The sequence below is a fragment of the Rhinolophus ferrumequinum genome, chromosome 7 (assembly GCF_004115265.2).
Source record: "Rhinolophus ferrumequinum isolate MPI-CBG mRhiFer1 chromosome 7, mRhiFer1_v1.p, whole genome shotgun sequence".
NCBI lineage: Eukaryota > Metazoa > Chordata > Mammalia > Chiroptera > Rhinolophidae > Rhinolophus > Rhinolophus ferrumequinum.
Window position 1 is genome coordinate 62045088 of NC_046290.1, and position 21250 is coordinate 62066337.

Sequence of the window (21250 nt, forward strand, 5' to 3'; positions counted from 1 at the left end):
GACAGAGTTTAGAGGTCATCTCATGGTAAAGTCTTCCCCCAGGCAGATTTAGTTACTGCTTTTGTGGGACTCCCCTTGTACTTGATATAAAGATATATGTTTTATTATAACGCTTATCAGCAATTATTTATTTTATGTCTCTATCTTTCCAACTACAGTGTGAGGTACTTAAGGGCAGGCATTTAGGTGTTATAAAGCCTGGAACATAATAGAAACCTGACTGATACATTGTTCAATAAACGTTTGCTGAATGAGTGAATGAATTCTCACCTTTACAATTCTGAGAGTAAAGCACATTCAGTTCCAGTTTAACAATGAGAAATTTGACCCTCCATCCTTTCTCTCCAAACTTTCTCTCCTATAGTAGAATAAAGCCCTTAAACATCTCTTACTGGATGGGGGTAGTAGCACCAAGAGACTAAGTTCAACTATACTATACTGTGGGTAACTAGGTTGTAGATACGGCCTTAAAGCAATGGTAGAGGGAAAAAGGATTGGGAAATTGGCTGCCATCTGTAAAGACGGTGTAGAGCAAGGTGCTTGCCTGTCAGGTTCACTGCTAATCCTCAGCACCTAGAACTGTATCTGGCACAGAGGGGGAGTCCAATATTTGTTTAATGTTAAATAAATGAATTTCTGCATTAAAGGTGAAAAGACTTCCATATTTGCTTTGAGTTAGCTTTCGAGATGACAGTCTATGAAAAATAGTTTACAATAGGCAAAATTTAACTTAATAATTTTGCTGATATCTATTCTTTCCATGGATACCTATATGCTAGTTTTTCAAACAGACAATGCAACCAGATGAATGGAATGAAAGGTAGATCACAAAAAAGAATAAAAGAGAGCAATGATATAAATTAAGACCCACGTATTGAAACTAACCCATTTGCAAAAGAGAACCAGAGGGAAAAGGTTCATCAGTTGGTTAAAACCAATAATTGAACAAAAATGTTTTTAGTGAATTGGAAAAAAGTAAGTTCACATGAATTTGAGGAAAGCTTATTATATTAGCTGAGTTAAAACATAGTAGCTAAAAACATTTACTAATTTAAAAAGTAAGTCTATATTAACTTGAAGGGTTTAAAAATTAACTTCGGTGACCTCAATTAAGGTTTTCGCTATATTCGGTCAGGTCTCATCTGCCAAGGGGCCTATCTCTGGGTTTATGCTTATGTGATGTCACAAATAAAAGCCCACGTTCTTGACATCTTCCAAGTCTTGACATCTCCTTAAAAGTATATTTAATGGGCTATGGAAATGGGGTGATCAGGGAAAAAAGGCAGGAGCATATTTGGTTGGAACAGAAAGAGTTCAGAGGGAGGCAGGTGATGAGGATGGCCAAGACAGCCAGCCGTGTTGGGGCTGGGGCGCTTGAAAGGCTAATCCATCACCTTCAACAAATACAGAGACCTCTTAGTAAGTGATTAGATTACAATGTAAGAAGCAGTCCAGTCTTATCCATAGGGAATTACAAAGTAAGGATAAGAAACACATGGTCAGAGGCCCCCGTGTGTTTATAATCTAAATGGGGAGAAAAGAAACTGTCAGGAGAGCAGGAGGGCCACGCTTGGACAAAGAGAAGTTAACAGTTTTCTATTATTAGGGTCTTTGGAATTGAGAGAAGTTAATGTTTAAGTAGAAACGCACAAAGTATCAGGATTCCTAGTGTTAGGCTCTCCTTAAGTATTCACTATTCTAAAATGGCAAAACCAATTGCCGAGATCCACTAATGGTTAAGAAGCAGGGAACAGTGGAAGCAAAGTTAATAATAATAAACATCCTTGTAGGGCGTGGTTGAAGTCTCATCTTTCTGGAAAGCTCTGCGCATACACCCAGGAGCACAGCAATCTCCCTCCCACCTGGATTTACTGCCTTCCCACTGAGAGACACGGGCTGCCTTACATAGTTAGCGGGCGTTTCCCGTCTTAGCTCTCTATACCTAGGACATATGGAACCTCCCAGATGGACACTATAGATACAGATTATTTACGAGTATGTGCCAAACAATGTACTGATGCCCAAGTGCTGATATCCTAAGTGCTCTTCGTATAGTAAGGGCACAGAACAGCTGGATGTGAGGGCACTCTGACTTGGCTTACTTCACTATGTTGATCAATTGTCTCATTGGCTGGGAAGGTGATCCTGTTTCCTCATTTCTCCAAATGCATCTCTCCCAGAGCTGCTCATGCTCCAGATAGGGGACTGGGCTTTGTTTAAGAATATCCGAGAAGTTTCATTTCTCTAGTAGAATCTCCAAGCAACACATACACACCCAAAAAGCCTGACTTTCTGAATGTGATTAACTCAACAGAGCAGACCAGAATTTCTAAGAATGGTGTTAAGGTCAGAGAGAGTACAGCAGACTAGACGGTGCTAAGTTTATAGTTTGCCCCACCTGTAGGGGTCCCAGGTATCGAGGTGTGATGGCACTGTCACCAGAAGGACAGGTGTAGATCCCTAAGAACCATATTAGTCAAGGAGCAAAGCAAAAAGCAAGGTGGGAGACAAGATCCAGACAGAACCCATCACTGGGAGGTCCCTTTCTGTGTGTCAGAAGCAAAATCAGGAATTCAGTCCAATGGTGGTCGCTGAGTACAGTAAGGAAATATGTGTCCCATCCCCGAGTGAGAGTGGTAACACCACACATTACGAGCATTCAGTTCACTAAAATTGCCTCAAAATACACTAAAGTAATTAAACTGTCAATCCTTTGTGTGGATTTTTAAGTAGAAAACTGTATAAGACAAAGTGAGACATCAAAGATAACTTATGCAGTTAAGAAAAATTGATACCTGAAGGTAAACTACACACAATAGGAACATTAAAGTTGCAATAACATAGCAACAGAGTTAATCAAACCAGTGCAGTCACTAAATAGAACCATTTATTACTCTGTGAGATAAATTCCCAAGACAGATAACAACAGCTCTGTTCTGCATAGGTGATAACAGAGGACAAGAATAAGGGTGAAAGGACTGCTGTTTGTGAATACCAGTAATACGAGATGCTGCTACTCTTTTAAAATATGTAGAGAAAAACTAGAAAGTAGTACTGTTGTCAATGTAGAATTTCTTTGATTTTCTTAATTTCAGATTAAGATTACGAGGACTTTTTTTGTTATTTGTTTTTATTGTTCTTTTTGTTCTTTTAAAAAAATGACGCTACTGTGATAGAATTGCTGCTTTGAAATAAAAACTCATGACACAAATATAAAACAACCACAGAGAGACTACAAAGAGTATACAGAGAAAAGTCCTTCCACTTTATTTTGTAGATCTGCGATATTCATTAGCAATGGACTCCCTGTGCTATAAGACAATATTAAGTATAAAAACCCTATAGGACCCTACAGAAGCCTTAATGAAATTGAAATATCTGGATAAAGTAGGAAGAGCAGTTGAGCCGAGCAGGGCCGAGTTGAAATGCCCTATGGTGATGAGTTAGGTAGATTCACAGGCAGTCACAGATCAAGTTTAAAGTGTTCTTGTTATGCAAAGCAGGATTTAGACAAACTTTTTAGCTGAGTTTGCCCTTGTTACAGGAAGAAAAGCTTAAAGGATGTTCTTGCACTGATTATTCTAGTTAGGGTGCATATTGTACATTCAAATTTGTACTCTCACACGGTAGAGCAGGAAATACACAACTTGTTTAACGAACAAATTTCCATTATACCGCACAGTAAAATATACTTAACAGAACTGACAGTTTATGACCAATGAAACCAGTAATTCAGGATATAGCACGGGCTCCGAGAAGTAAATGAGAAATAGAATAGAATTTCTGTTTACAGGAGATAACTCTCACGTGCTGTGAGAATTATTTTTTGTTAGGGAGATTCCAAATTAATTGATTTTGGTGCCATTACCATCATAAGTTTGGGCCCTCTGTGAATTTGCCTGGAATCTCTTTAAAAAACTATGAACTGAAGCAAGCCAAACACATACTCGTATCTTGTTTGGGAAAATTAACACATATTAAGTAACATGAAATGCAGTAATGACCACGGAAAATTCAAGAGGCAGTACCCGACTTAAAATGGTAAGTTCCAATACAGTAACTTTATCTAAACATGTGGATTAGAAAAACTCCTTTTAGCATCTTAAACCTGACAAAGCCTTTGGCTTTCGACAATGTAAGGTAGTAATAAGTCAACTTATAAAACTGAATCCTCTTTCAAATTCGCCTCACTATGATTCTGAAGGTCTTAAAGAGATCCAAGCAGGCTATCAGCCTCTCTTTTGAGCAAGACTCACACCTAAATCCACATCTATTTGTCTAGAGTGCACTGTAGCTCCCACCAGCCTGCTATTCATTCTATGTGTGCGCAGATAACATTAGACAGATGAAGGTTTCATCTTCTGAGAGCCTCAGAACTCTAGGAAGCAATCATATCAAACCAGTTGTGAACAGAAAACTGAGAGCAAGATTTCAGCTATTATTTATTTAATGTGAATTTTACTCACTATTTTTTAAAATATTCAACTATATATTCACATGGTTCAAGAAGTACAAAAGAGTATACAGTGAAAGTGCAATTTATTTTTAATTTTTATTTCCTTGCCTATCATGGCATTATTGGCAAGTGTTAACTTGGTCAGTTTCCAGCTAGAATTTGACTTTTGCTTACATAGACTTTCTTGTAATAATTTAAATTCAAGAACGATATCTGTCTTTTATGATTGACAGAAGTGTAGATGAAATGTAAGAAAGAAACCTATGAATTTAAAGAAGTTTCTCATAAGGATATATTCTAGGGCAGGTGTCATTTTGAAAGGAAGACAATGTATGAAAAAACTGATAGGTGTTTAGGGACAATAGGGAAGAATAGGGCATAGCAGTAAGAAGAATGAAAGGAAAAGAGTCAGCGTGGAATTTAAGTAGATTTAGGAGAATGAAGAAATAAGGTAGTATACTGAAGAACAGAAAAATTGAGGCGTTACTGTACTCTGGGAGGCCCCGAGAGTAACCCTATGACATGACATGACTAGAATCAGTACTTAGATAATGCAGAAAACACAAAGATAGAAACACAAGAGAAATGACAAAGTTTTTCTCAAATATTGAAAAGCAACAAACAATTTCTCTAATACTAAATATAGTACTTGACAGGTTGGATAAGATGACTACCGTGCATTTGCTTTGATACTGTGGAGCTATAAAAATGACCATATAAGCTGAAACCCTGCAAAGTGAGAATAATAATCAATGGGAAAAACTATGGTTGTTCTGTGACCTTAAGTTTTTGTTGTTGTTAAAACATTAAAAATCCTGTTACCATCAGCCAAAAATGGATAGGAAAATAAAAAAGAGTAATAAAACTAATTTGTATTAAGCACACTACAATTTTTTAATTTTTCAATTACACTTAAATAAAATATTATTTTATGCTAGTTTCAGGTGTATAGCATAGTGGTTAGACATTTACATATTAATAATTTACGAAGTGATCCCTTAGATTAGTCTAGTAGCCACCTTACATTACACATAGTTACTATAACATTCTTGACTATATTTTCTATGCTGTATTTTACATTCCCATGACCATTTTGTAACTACCAGTTTGTACTTTTTAATGCCTTCACCTTTTTCACCCAGACCCCCAACCACCCTCTCATTTGGTAACCATCAGTTTGTTTTCTGTATCTATGAGTCTGTTACAAATACTGGGTGCTCTCACTTGTATTTGGAATGTAAAGAATAAAATGAACGAAAACACAAAACAGCACACTGAAATTTAAAATATTAGAAACACTGAGAATTAAGATGATTTAATTCTTTGTAAAAAACTTAGTAACAGTAGTTTGAACAGCGATTGCCTTCTTGTCATATTACTTATGATATGGTTGAAGCAAATCTTTTCTATGCCTTGGCAATTTGTCATACTCATAAGTTTGAATCAGCTTTCAACGTTTTATCCTTCGCACTTTCAATGTCATGAAATAACTGAGTTCGTCTGATGTGAAGTGTTTTTGTTTTTTTGGTTTTTTTTTTTGTTTTTGCTAATGTCACTTCCTCTGGGACATCTGCATCTTTTTCGTCACAGACACTTGCCAATTTCACTTCCAGCATTTCTTTTCTTTGTTGTACTTTCATCCTTGTTGGCCAAGTCTCCCTCTGATCATCCATTTTTGTAAAATGGAAGATAGTGCTATCCGTGTGTGAACTGAGTATCGGATATGCAGAGATAAGTCAGTGACATGACAGATTTTGAAAAAAAGTGGTATGACCGCCACTGATCACAATGCGCATGTTCTTTACACCGGGATTTGTACTTAATGTCATTATTCACAGTTAATTTATTGCAGTCACTGGAATTTAAACCTTGTTTTTGGGGAACTGGTGTTATTTAAGTAAACTATGGTAACTAAAATTTGTGTGTACTGGAACCATGAAAGACCAGGACCACTTGTATTTATTGAGTGCTAACTACTATATGCCAGGTACTGTTTTAACAGTCCTATATGGATTATTTCACTTAATTCTGGCCAGAGCCCAGTGAGATGGTTCTAGTATTATCTGCATTTTATAGATAGTGTGATTGTGGATCTTCATCTGGCCATCATATAGAACTAATTCTCTACACATTTGGGAGAATACAAATTTCCCACAGTCATGACAAATCCAAAGGCCTTCTTCGTAAATGCTGACTTAGTACCATTAAAGAGACTGAAATGAAAAGCAACATATTCATGTGGAACATATATCTAGAGTAAAAAGTCAGGGTCTCCTCATAGTATGGAAGGAAGGTGGATACTGTCAGAGATGCACTAAATCTTAGACAGCAGTGGGGTGCCATTTAATAAAGGAGGGTATTAGTGAACTAAGAGTTATTCTTGGGTCCTGAAGGAGTTTACAAGTCCGTATGCTTCCTACTCACCCTACCTATTTCAACGATCACCCTCTGAATAGGAACAAAGAGAACCTTTGCAATAAACAGAAGAACTTTTCCTAGGAGTCCACGAGCTCCTTGAGGGGCAAGAGTCATGTCTAGCAATCTTTAGACCCTTAGACTCTAGACTAATGCCTAGTACATATTGATTGTTCAATAAATCTTTGGACTTACGGAATAAATATTTACAGTTAGCTTCTTGCCTCAAGAGAACTAAGGATAACTCAAGTTTGGGATAAGACATGGAATTAGGCTCTAATTTTAGGAGAAACAAACTCATTTAATTAATTGGTAAAAGTAATTATATTTGGATTTTCTAAAATTAAGTTTTGCAGCCTGTTGATTTTATATGCTTGATATTGTTTCCAAAGACAAGCAAATCAAAATAATTCGGAGACATTATTCCTTCCTAAGAGAAGTGCTGCAAAAATCTAAGTGACAATGGTTATGGAAGATTATTCTTTTCACTATAAAATTCACACTGCACACCATCTAGTTCTACAAATAACTTTCAAACATACTGATATATTTAATCACTTGTATTTGTGGTATTAAATTAACAACATCTTATTTTAAATTTAATCATGTTCCCTTGGGGAAATAAGCAGTGAAGTTGTGGCTACTTTGCTACATAAATTTAAGATGGAAAGAAGACTCTAAATTTCTTTAAAGGCAATTTATTAAAAGAAAATAGAAGTGAATATCTGAAATACTTAATATTGCTTTTTAAAAAGCATCTTAAACTTTAGCTAAAAATAAAAGAATCTCTAAGCCAATACTGATTTTAGAAGGTTATTAGAAAATTTTAATTTAGGATGTCTTATAAAAGTCTCATTTATAGAGATCATTGCTACATGAAGTTTAAAATGATGTTTATGTTTCTTTGCCCAAATTTTCAAGAAGTAACTTCTACAATATTTTAGAAATTATAAAATTACATAATACAACTGAATCTTGTCAAGGAGTGTGCCTGAGATTATTCAAAATATCTGTAAACTAGCTGGTATATTATTTCTTTATTTATTCATATAACATATTGAATACTTGGGGTGAGATATGTGTGGTTGAAATGGATACTGACAGACAATACGTACAGAAATACTAGTACCAATTCTCAAAGAATATTTGGACATCATATATCAGTTAAATCAATTTAAATAACTAAAAATGGAAGTTACTGATCAAACTCTCTCTCAAAAATTACCATTAAATAGAATAATTTTCCTTTAAAGTAAGACCATATTTTAAGAAATAAGATGAAACAAAAATTAAAAAAAATATATAACCCTGCTTTTAAAGTGCTCATAATCACCTTAGAACATCTTGGGATTTTATAAATAGAAAATATTTGGCTTATCTATGGTGTCTAATGTTCGTTTTGAATTTTCACTTCAATAGATGTGAATCATTTTTTATTTATTTTACATGTTTTGAATCCCTTCTAGAAAGCAATGTAACTTTTCTGAAGAGGTATGTTTTGGAATATTTTTGCCAGAAGACAGATATATCGCTGGTGACTTGATGCCTGTCACAAGCCAGACAGAGCAGGCAGACAGGGTGTAGATGGGAGCAGACAAGTGAATGTACGGGCAAGAGAAGAGACCTTGTGGCTTGAGGGAGACACATATCACACAGTCAAAGAGAAGTAAAGGTCAGTGGACCCAGGCAAACCACACAGGCCAGGAAGGAGCAGGCAGAGATTGTGGGATGGAGGAGATGTGATTCTACAGGCTGCAGGACAAGTAGTCTCCAAGTGGGGAGGCTGAAGCCACAGAAGACAAAAGCTGTAAGAAAGAGTCACACATAGCTACTTAATTAGATGAGAGAGTCAGACGGCAAGATACAGGCACAGAAAGAGCCAACAAGAGCAGTGATCCAGACAGAGCTGAGAGAGGGAAGAAGAAATAGAGGACAGATGAAGCACAGACAGCCATGGGAAGGGAGATCAATAGTTATGATAAAAAGGATAAAAGTTTCTGCCTTAGGTACCAGTGGTCCTGGACTGACTTTTCCAACAATTAGGGACACAGCATTAAGAGCCATGAGATACTACTATGGAGCAGTAAAAGTAATAGCTCTTCCAAATCAACTCATGACTTATAATTTTCAAGTATAAACATAAATTCATATGATTGTTATTTATCCAAAAGCATTCCAAAAATAATTAGTCTTACAATTTTTTATCTTTAAAGGGAAGAGTTAGCTCAGTAAAAGGAGATTGCCACCTTTACTGCCAAATTCTTCGAAGGAATTTCACAAATTGGTTCAGAAAGCTGTAAAAAACATGGTGGTTATTTTTAAATTTTTTATAAAAATGAGATTTCTGGAGTGAGACGACTTATATTCACTGTGATTATTGGGAAACTGACTCAAAATCACAGGATAACACTGGACCTGATTAAGTATATATAATCAGGGCAAACACTGGTGATCTACATAAATATATATTTAGACAGGTTATTTGAAATGATTCTTTAATCAGTTATTTCCCCAGAGTTCCTGATTCTAGATAATTATAATAAATGACTCACTGAAAACACAAGAATTTCTGGTGGTCAACTTTTAGAATACTTACCCCTTAAATTAACTAATATTTATAAGGTAGCGTGGAACAATAAATAGGGAAACCAACCGATGGGTAACAGCTACAAGGCCAATTCTACAGGCAATGAACCAAAACTGCCTGAGAAGTACTATTTAGTTACTACAAACATCACTTAAAGGATTAGAATATATATACCTTTGAATGAAAAGAGGAATGCGACAATTCTTGAGGAGTTGATGTAGTCAAAAAATGGTACAGTATCATATATGTTACTACGCCTTGAATTTTAGGGTCTGTTTACATGGCAAAGTACAGATTTTTAATTACCTAATTAATCTGAGCTGTGTCTAAAAACATACTAAGTAACTCAACTCGTCTACACATTCTGAATGACACCACATCCTAGAAGCAATTACTGCTGATTTTTCATTGCTATCTTTAGAAGGAAGTGGTTATTCACTAACAAATAAGAGATATAACTCCTTAGTGTCATTTCCTCAAGACATATTTTCAGCAATAAAGTGAAGTGAATATTTAGCAAATAAGTTCCGTCAGTGTAAACAGCCAATCTGGCCTAGTTAGGCAAAGAAAAATTAGGATTGCATTAGCAGGTTTTCTACAATTCAAATTCACCTAGAAGTTGCTCATTTTCCACTTTCTGTTCTGTGGGGAAATGGTTTGGCAGTTACATACATGCTGTCAATGACCCACTTCTTCTACATGCAGAACCAAGACAGGATCATCTAAATATGGTTAAGTTTTCAAGTTTAATTCTTAACTCCTATGATTCTTTTTTCTGTTTTTTCTTCTTTTTTAACATTTATGCTATTATTGTTCTAATTTTGAGGTGCCCAGATTTACATCAAGTGTTCCAGGTAAGCTGAAATAACAGAGAAAAGCCGTCTCAAGCCATGACAAGGGTGAGGAAAAATGAAATGGATACAAGTTCTGGGAGGAAATATGTTGACAGGCATCAGCCATGCAGACCTTGTCGCTGAATAACTAGGATTCAGGTTATTTCCTTAATGGTAGGTGAAAAAACGAAGCTGTGAGGCAGAGCTTTGTACCTGTGTGCCCAGTTCAAAGTGGTCACAGGTACGTCAAAACACTGATCCCCTCACCATCGGGTCAGTCAGGAGAAGCTCCGTCCATTCACCTCTGGACATAAGCAACCTTGTCTGTGAACCCCAGAGTGTCAAACAGATATTATACTTTTCTGTGTGTGTTGCTTAAGGAAGAGTGGGATAGCAATGGCCTTAATAACTTGCTGTAACTATGCTGCACGGTTATAAACCTTAGAGAACTGACAAAGTGGGTCTGTGGAGTTGGTAAGGTTTCCAAGGACCCAGAACAAGACTGCTGGGCGGGAATAGGGGCACAGATACCAGGGCTGATGGATACCCTGACATCCAGGAAAAGGACATATCTAAAGTCAGATCTTTCCAGTCAGATAGCAAATACAGTTGTTTTTATCAGTGGGAGGTGGCAGGAGATCAGGACTACAGAGCACGTCCTAGAAATGTCATCTTCTCAGTGAGACCTTCCCTGACTACCTCTCTAAAAATTCAAATCCTCCTTTCCACATACTTCAGGTCCTCTCTTACTGCTCTATATTTCTGCTGCCAATTACCACTATGTAACATACTATATACTACTTTCCTTATTTATCTTGTTTATTATCTGTCTCCCCTACTAGAATGTAAGCTCCCTGTGGGACCTTATCTGTTGTATCTCACTGCTATGTCCCGGCCCCTGGAGCGAATTCGGGTCCACCGTAAATACTTACTGAATGAATGCATGCAGGCTGAATGCACACACGCAGAGAGGCAGGCACGTGAGGAGCACACCTGGACGGGGCTGAAAGTAAGGAGCCTTTAGCGGCAGCACTTACCCAAACCTAGCCTGGTTAGAACCAGCCTGGCAAAGAGCAGTCTGTCAGTCATGTGCCAGCCAAAGCAAGCTGTGCCCAGGCTTGTAAGAAGTCAGAACACATCAATGCTCTGTAACCTTGTCTGTTTTCAAACATTTATATTTTGCTTTCCTTTCACCCTGGGGGAATGCCTCCTCATACACAGTCAAAACCTTTTTCGTTATTTTTGGGGAGTAGCACATTATACAAGATCATTTCTAATTTCATCTTTTCTGCTACCCTAATGTCTCCACTTTGTTTCTAGATTTCTATGTCCTACTGAACATTTTTCTTTCAACAGTTTTCCTTTTGATTTCTTCATTATATTTTCTACCTTTCTGTGACTCTGGTTTCTGGATAGTATTTTGTGACCCTTGTCAATGTCACCGAGAACATAGGAAAACATGAATAACTAAGTTTTTTTGTGGTTTAAAAATAGAATTAGACAGGGAAATGGAAGAGAGGATATTTCTAGAAATGCCTTTTCAATCCTATAAGATCAAAATAACCAATAATAGTTTTAAAATAAATGATAGCTTTAAATTCTAAAATGATTAATGAGAATTATACAGTACCACATTACTTTTTAAAATGCCTTCCTTCTGGTGAACTCAAAATATCCCCCCCAGAGAGTAAAAAACTTATCCGCATAACATCTCTACAAGATAAGTGAGGCAGATATTTGCTGTTCCCACTTTATAACAAACAATCAGAATGTGCCCTGTACAATAAACATAGATCCTATTAACCTATTATATAATTCTCTGAATAACAGTGTTTTCAACTGGCTGACTTTACTAGTAGGAAACACTATTAATAAAAAGAAATGGGGGGCACGGTTGGGTGGCTCAGTTGGTTAGAGTGTGAGCTTTGAACAACAAGGTTGCCGGTTCAATTCCCACATGGGCCAGTGAACTGCGCCCTCCGCAACTAGATTGAAGACAACGAGCTGCCGCTGAGCTGTCAGAGGGGTGGCTGGATGGCTCAGTTGGTTAGAGTGCGAGCTCTCAAGAACAAAGTTGCCGGTTCAATTCCGGCATGGGAGGGTGGGCTTTGCCTCCCTGCAACTAAAGACTGAAAACTGCGACTGGACTTGGAGCTGAGCCGTGCCCTCCACAACTAGATTGAAGGACAACGACTCGGAGCTGACAGGCCCTGGAGAAACACACTGTTCCCCAATATTCCCCAATAAAAAAAAAAAAAAAAAAGAAATGGCGGAACCAGGCACTTGACACATACTCAAGATCCCTCAAATATCCACCATTCACTACATAACAACTTAAAAAAATCAGACTTCATTTTAAATATAAGGTGCAGCCTTACCCACTCTTAAGTGTGGAGTTGTCAAGAATTACATTTGCTTTCAAAACAAAAGTAAAAACAATACGACTGTACTAAAAAATAATTATCAGTGATATTTTAAGTACAATTTAACATTTTATTGTACTTGTTTTTAAAATATATATTCATAGGTAAATAACATTCATAAAATGAAGCCATTATGAGCAATAGATCTATTTTTGGGAAAAGGAAAACATATTTAGTAATAAAGGAAAAATACAGTATTAAACATGAAGTTGTATAGGTAATGTTTTTGCTATGACCAAGCAACTTCTAGTCTAGAGATAAAAAACATACTGCAACAAGAAAAACATACTTATCATTTTCAAAACCGGAAAAAAAGACTTCACTAACTTGAATGCATAGTCTGGATGTTCATTACTAACTTGTGGTCAGTACACATGTTGAAATCCTCAAATAATATTAACATTTGAAATTATAGATAATAGGATTACTGATCAGAGATTTTAAGTGTTTCCAAGGTACTGCAGCAACCTTTGGTTATTTCTGTTTGAATTTTCTGCTTTTACCTCAATTGCCATCACTTCAATTAAGTAGGTCATAAAAAAATGTCATCATCTTTTCTCCTGACTTCCCCCTCCAGCTCCCCTCTACCTTTGGTAATGACTTTTTCATTATCCCAGTTACCTTTCATTGGAGCCTATTGCTGTCTCCTCCCTTTCCCTTAGCCTGCATCCAATATTTATCACCAAGGAGTGCAGAGTCTTCCTGAGTTATGTTTGTTTAGCTCTCCTATCCTCTCTGTTCCCATTGCCACCACTCCTCTTCTCACCATCAACCTCTTACACTTGCTTTATCATCACAGCTGGCTGAGTATACTGTCTCGGGCTTCTTGCTTCTCTTTTACCCATTGACTAAATTAATCTTCTTTAAAAATCCCATTTCGATCATGTCACACCCCTTGTTAACATTTTTTAAGGACTCTTTGAGAGAAAGCACTCATTTTGATTGAAAGTCATTCAGGTATTGTAAGCAGGTTTGGAAAATGCTAAGGATGCTGACCCTAACTCTTTTCTCATCTGATGCAACCTAACGCTGATGCCACCAGCTTCAAAAGGAGGATCTACCCACTAGTAGAGGGCCAGGAAACAGTTTTTTGTTTTTTGTTTTTTAAATTTTCTGGGATAAAAGGAGATAGTAATGATAAGCTATTGTTCACTAAGTCCCCAGCTTCTAGAACAGAGCCTGCAACACAGTAAGTGCTCAATAAATATTTGACAAATATGCTGGGGAGTGTACATGAAATCTCTTCCTGATTTGAGCCAAATTTGTTGCAGTAAAAACCCACAGGGAATAGAAGGTTACAGAGAGTATTAAGTTCTGTCCTAAGAAAAATTTGGTCAGAGAAGAGCTGAATAATGAGATGACTTAATGTAAAGTCAAATGAGCATGATAAATAAGAAACTTTAGTATCTTGTCTGATAAATTGTATGCAAAGTCTAATGAGGTAGCAGGGGAGCAAGTAAAGGAATGAATTGTCTTCAATGAGCTTTTTGGTGTCTTTTTAGAAAGAGTTGCTCTTAAACCCTAAGGTATCAGAGCAAAGATGAGTCTTATAAGGCTTTAGTCTCAAAAACAGTTAAGGTTGTTTCCTCTTAGGCTTGAACGACCACCAGAGCTGAAGTTTAAATCTGTTGCATTACCTACTGCTGTGGAACAAATCACTGCAAAACTTGGCAGCTTAAAACAATACACATTTATCACTCCCAGTTGCTGTGGGTTAGGAAACTGAGCATGCCTTGGCTGGGTAATTGGATCAGGGTCTCTCACAAGGCCACCGTCAAGGGCTGCAGTCATCTCAAGGCTCAAGTGGGACAGGATCCTCTTCCAAGTTCACTCATGTGGCTGTTGGCAGGTCTCAGGTCCTCACTGGCGGCTCTTAAGAGACCCAATCCTTGCCACAGGGGACTCTCCACAGAGCAGCTCACAACATGGCAGCTGGCTTCCATTAGCAAGAACAAGTGAGAGGACAAGAAAGAGCTTAAGGTCTGTCAGCATTCACTGGTCTTACCATGTTTCCCACCATCGTTAAGCAGCAGGCTTGACAGAATAGTGGAATAACTTTCTGAGGACTCAGTGATGTTGCCCGATAACAACTTGTGAGGCTGAGACAATGTCCTCCAGGAGGTGCTATTTGCTCTAAACCAGCATTTAATATACTGTCCTATTTCTCCCAGATCTGGGATTGAAAGGGTGGAGATGGGACTTATTATCCTCGGTGACCTATTAGCAAAACTGTTGCTTCCCATCCCCATGAGAAAGCCTATTGGTCTAATGGTCTCAGTTCCATGAAGGAATCCTCTTTCAGGTGAAACAATGATCCCATTCCACCGGAAGCTGAGACTGCCATCTTGCCACTTTGGGCTTCTTATACCACTAACTTAACAAGAAACAGAGTTACTATGTTGGCTGGGGTGACTGATTCTGGTTACTAGGGGAAAACTGAGTCGCTCCTCCACAAAAGGGGTAAAAAGGAGCATGTCTACAATGCAGGAAATCCTCTAGGACACCTGTCGGTACTCCCTGTGATTAATGTCAATAGATCAACAATCAAACTCAGGCAGGATCGATAATGGCCCAGAACCTTCAGGAATGAAGGTACAGGGTCATTCAACCACGCGAGGTACCATAACCAGCTGAAGTGCTTGCTGAGAGCAAAGGGAATGTAGAATGAAGGTAGTTATAAATACCAGCAAACAACTTCACGACAACTTGAGAAAATGAGGAATGGAGTAGTTAATGAGGATTTCTTCCTTATTTTGATATGACTACATGCAGACTAAATCATTTTATTTTCTTTTCCTCTCTTATTCCCTTATCACTTCATGTAAGATGTGGCACTAGCAATTTGCTTTCTCTCTTAGTATTTAAATTAAAGGTCACCAAAGGTCAGAAGAATGAACATCAGTCAAGGATAATACAGGGGCTTTGTATCCGCTTCTCGGGAAAGGGTTAGTGTAGTTTTGGTTGTACATGGGATAGTTATATAATGTTAGGTGAAAACATGACTTTATTTGGGGATTAAGTCTGGAGGAAGGAAATGTAAACAAGTGCCAGGTTGACAAGGGGTGGACTATGAAGGATCTGTAATGTGTCAGTTAGACTAGGTTGAACTACATTTCCCAGAATTTCTTTTGAAACTGCATGTTTATGGTTAGAATGGTACCTAAAGGATATTTCTGTGGAAAATTTGGAGGGTTAAAGTGACACAGCAGCCATTTTCAGCTCACACAGGTTCTTGTTTATCTGCTGGCTTACACGGTGGCATGAAGCAGTGGCTATGGCTGCGTCTACTCCACCTTTCCCTGGATTCTCCTTCAGTATCTCTGACACTTCTGGGCCAGGTGTGTGCATGCTTAGAAGGGCTTCTATGGGACACCCACAACACCAAAGACAGAAGACCCAGAACTGACATGGTTTATTAATTCCATCCTTAGGGGCTCCAAGTCATGCTACGGGTTCTAGCTCATTCTTGCTCTCTGCCACTTATCCATTTTCCCTTAACGATCGTCTGCTCTGTAGACGCAAGTTCCAGGATCGGGTGCAAAGTTGACATTCTTACAGAGACTACTTAACCAGCTCTGGTCAAATCCCTGTAATAAATCCTTCACTATATATATAGTCACTCTTCACTATTTGTGGAATTTGCATTTGTGAATTCACCTACTTACTAAAATGTGCTTGTAACCCCCAAATCAATACTCATGGTGTTTTGTGGTCATTTGCAGATATGCACCTGTAAAGAGGGATGAAAAATTTGAGTTGCTCAACAGGCACACTTCTAAGGTGAAAGAAGGCCATGCTTTGCCTTGTTGTTTCACTTCTCATACTGTAAAGGAGCGTCCTTTCGCAGATTATTTTTGCCATGTTTTTCACATTTCTGTGCTTTTTGCTGGTGATTGCACTGTTTGACATGGCCCCCAAGTATAGTGCTGAAGTGATGTCTAGTGTTCCTAAGCACAAGAAGACTGATGTGCTTTATGGAGCAAATACATGTGTTAGGTAAGCTTCATTCAGGCATGAATTACAGTGCTGTTGGCTGTTAAGTTCATTGTTAGTAAATCAACAATAAATACTAAATAAAGTGTCTTTAAAGAGAAACATTCATGAAACATGGTTATATATTGATCAGTTGATGAAAATGTTGTGACCAGAGGCTTGCAGAAATCTAACCCCGTATTTCCTCTAGGAGTAATGATTCAGTATTCACCAATTAAGTATTTGCAGCGACTTTGTATAACGCAACTACTGCTAATAAAATCAATTGTATAATACATACATAAATATATATACATATATATGTCACATCCCACACATATATATGTATGTGTGTATTTATATATCTTCTAATTGTCTGTGTCTCTGATTGAACCCTGTGACAGACCTGAAAAGTTTATCTATAATGACAGTGAAGCTCAGTTCAAGTCCAGGTATTAATGATAGTAAATTTTAGTTATCATACTAGTTCTGCACCTGGTATTTAAACTGTTCTCCAAATTATTTCCTTCAAATGCATAATCCTGTCTGCAACTCTAAGTATGGAATGATTAGCTATCTCCTCTGAATGTTACATGGAGTAGTTCATGTTCACAACTTTTGCTCATTTTCTGGCATGTATGGCCAAAGCAAGCCTGTTTCTGTTCTGTCACCATACCCAGATATCATTGTTCAATTTGTGTTTACCATCAAAATTGGTTGGGAATTGGGAAAGCCAAAACCATAAAGCAATGGAAAATGTCACTCTTTCCTCTTACCTGGAGATCAGTGAAAAAGTACGAAACCCGTAGGCTGGAAATCAATGCCATCCTTCACTGCCTGGGGCCCAGGTGAGGTGCTCGCGCCTTCACCTCTTTCCTTTCCATAGGCAGGCCAGTCTTACCTTACTTCCCTGTGAACATCTTCAGATCCGTTCCAGCCCTTACTCCTTACATTGCTATTTCTTTTGCCTAGCATGCCACTCTGCACTTCTTTCTACATTCCAAATCTTAACGCACAAAGTCCAGCTAAAATATTCTGCATGAATATTTTTTCTTAGGCCTCTAGGCCACAGCAATCTCTCTTTTCTGAACTCCCAGACTTGACTGCCTGTTGTATCACTGAGTTGGTACTCAATCAAAGACAAATACTCCGAGATCTGTATGATTATCCAGTTCTTGTCTGAGTCAACTTTTTATTTATGTGCATCTTGTCTCCTTAAGCTTCAACAGCAACTGTCTATATTACTCTCAAATTGTTTCACCTACTAGCTATACGGAGTTTGTTGGTAAGCATTTTCAGTTACTTAACAAATTTCTGGTTTAGGTATTAATGACGGTGAAATTTAGTTATCATACTAGTTCTGTACCTGGTATTTACTTGTTGTCCAAATTATTTCCTTCAAATGCATAAACATGTCTGCAGCTCTAAGTGCAGAGTGATTAGCTAGCTCCTCTGAATGGTAAAACTTCTCCATATTACATTCAGAGGAGATGGCTAATCGCTACTCAGATCAGACCCATGTCATATGTTACCAATAATTCATTCAAACATTCAAGGTGGAACAACAAGTTCAATTTGCTAAACAGAATTCCACATTTCATTAGCATTATTTTTTCACCTTAAAAAATCCTCCATATATCTCTCATCAAACACATACCTGCTGAGACTCGGGGACAGTCAGGCAGCATGGATTCCACTGATGTGTCTAATGGTTCTGAGCTTGAGACCCAATTACAACAGTTCTGCAATGTAATAGAGACAATTTTCTGTTGAAACATAACTTAAGCCAAGCCCAACTTTTTATGCTGCAGAGAATAGTTTATCCTATAAAATCAACCACTGGAAGTACAGTCAATTTATTTTCCATACACCGTAAAATTTTTTTTTATGTAAAAAGTCACTTTATCTTCAACAATTTAGCAAATCATCTATGCTGATATTGAGAAGACATGTGACCTTCTGCCTACCATGATGCAATATATTTCTAAGACAAGGCTAGGATTATAATTAGAGGAAATTGTAAAGGATGTCCATTTTTAACTTTTAAATGGAAATGAATATTATTTTGAACATGTGAAAAATCAGCTACATTTTAAAAATATATTCTTTGTAATACTAGCAGACATAAATTTTGCACTTACTCCTCGAAATATGGCCCATATAACTATACCATCTTTTAATTTTTACTTCAACCTGGTTCAATGAAGGCTGTATTAAATAGTTCAGAAGAAACATAGTCTGGTGAATTGTTGTTGTGTGTCTGAGGAAACAAAGGCTTCAATATTAAAGATCAACTTCAAGGCTAATGATGATTTACAACACAGACAAATGAAATACAGATAATCTATACCTCTTCTATATATTTTAAGTCTGTATTTGAAATCTGGCTTAAACATGTAATTAACCTCATACATGGTTTTTAAAAAATTTCACACACACACACACACACACACACACACTGAATTTCCAGACAGATTTTATTTTAAAAGAAATCATCCTATCAATCATTTTGGAAAAATCGCTGATTGCTATTCTGGTAAACAACCATGTATTGTGTATTTTTGGATGCTTGCTGCCCTGGTTGTGCACCATGGAATCCGTCCTCACTGTGGAAAGATCCTTGACTGGTAGATCAAGTGTCTTATTGTATTTCCTTAATTCATTCTGTCTGGAAGAAGATGTCAGCTGTGTTGCAGTGAGGAGAGAATTTCAAAGGGCCCAGTCCCCACCAATAAAGGCCGAGGAATGGCTTTTGAATAGATTTGTCAAGGCAACCCTACTGTTCTGGGACCAGGGAGAGCAGGAATAACATAAAGGAAGGGTTGCTGTATGAGATTAGAAAGTGAAGTTCACAAAGCATGGCAGATTTTTGTAAGAAACAGTAGATCAATGAAACTATTGAACTGTGTGGAAAAAAACCATGAAAACAAACACAACATCTAGTAATGTTCTTAAATGCTTTCTCTCTTTATACATTTAAAATGGATAAAATATTAGTATTTTCATGTATTACAAAAGCTTGACGGTTTAAAGTGGATACGTATTCTTAACTTGAACTCCTAATCTTAATTAGCAGCTGAATGCAAAATTATACAATGTAAGAGAGCAGAAATTGTAAAAGAAATAAGGTTTCAGAAGATATTTCATACATTTGAAATAAGTAAAATTAATATTACTATTGATAGAATACCACATCAGAGAGTTCTAGATAATGCAGAAGATTAGCACACAATTAGCCAGCTTTTATATACAATGTGACACTTGCTTGTAAGAAATAAGTATTCTCCAAAGCAGTGTCAAGATACGTAAATGGATGATTTGTTTTATCATTTATCACAACCCCTAATAAATTAAAAAAGGATGACTTCTATAGGTACTAAAAATAGGCTCCCAATGATACAGAGAGATAGCTCCAATGAAGAATGACTTTTTTTCCCTCTCTTTCTTAAACAACTCAGTCTTTTCAATGACAGCAATTAGCACTACCGACAGACAGGCAGCGATTAGGTATATATTTTAATTATTATCCTAGTAGTACCTCCAAATCTGATGAAAGTCAGCTATTACCCAGGTGATATGTCAGTCTTAATACTGTTCACCTACAGTTCACATGTGTAAAACTATATCTTATAGGATATTTCTAGTATTAATAAAAGTGATGGTACATTACAACGTGCAGGTGATTAATCATTTTCTAACTTGTTATCATTGACTTTAAAAAGCTGAACAGAATGGATTTTATCCAGGTCACCTTTAACTTAAACATTTAAAGTAAAACATTAGTTAATATTTTATGATTCTGAAATTTTAGTTATTATCTAGGCAGATGTTTAGGCTTTGATCTGTTATATATATAGGACAGAAAATAAACACCCTATAGTTAAAGTGAGTATGTCCAACAGTTCTCTGGAATGACAAAGCACCTGTGTAGGATTGTAAAGGTTTGATAACCATAAGTTTGATGAGTGTATACATGTCCGTGCATGCATATGTGACATTTTTACGCTACAGGGAAAAATATAGAGAAAAAAAGGCAAAACAAACTAAAAATATGTTTAGCGTATACTCTAAACTCCATTTCATAGAGTATAATGAAATAAAATAATGTAAATATACTGGGAAATATATATAAAGAAAGAAATATGAGAAAGACATACAGTCATTCTACATTAATTCAAGTGATCTGAAATTCCATTGTACCAATGTAACTCCCTATTCTGAGATGTATTTCTATAGTTTAGTAACCAAATCTCTTTCACTGTTCTTCTAATGCTTTTTCTATCCCTCTTCTCAATGTCCCAATTTGCCCTCTCCCCCCCCTTAGTTCTTCAGTTGAGACGAACACTGGTGAGGTGTCCTGGAAGGTGACAGAGGCAGCCCTCGAAAAAAGTCCTACCTAAACTCCAAACATGCTGGAGTGTGTTCCCAGCCCCTGGAAGTCTTCTCAGGTGCCCCAGAATACAAGACGTGCTGGAACAGAGGTGCCAAGAGAGCCATGCCTGAGCCTCGGCCCGACCAACAGGCAGAGCAACAGGTGCCCTTGACCAGAGAGCTAGCACGCTGG

At 37.2% G+C, this 21250-nt stretch overlaps 1 protein-coding gene across 4 annotated transcripts in view; it reads right to left on the minus strand.

The window, feature by feature from the left end:
* FAM172A (family with sequence similarity 172 member A) overlaps positions 1 to 21250 on the minus strand; it is a 396509-nt gene that overhangs the window by 112315 nt on the left and 262944 nt on the right. For 3 of the 4 annotated variants that reach the window (XM_033110791.1, XM_033110793.1, XM_033110790.1), the window contains one exon: positions 18344 to 18428. In XM_033110791.1, the coding sequence (XP_032966682.1) occupies positions 18344 to 18428 (85 nt within the window). Of the gene's footprint in view, positions 1 to 12877; positions 14651 to 18343; positions 18429 to 21250 lie in introns of those variants that run through there. The other variant, XM_033110792.1, reaches the window with a different exon arrangement.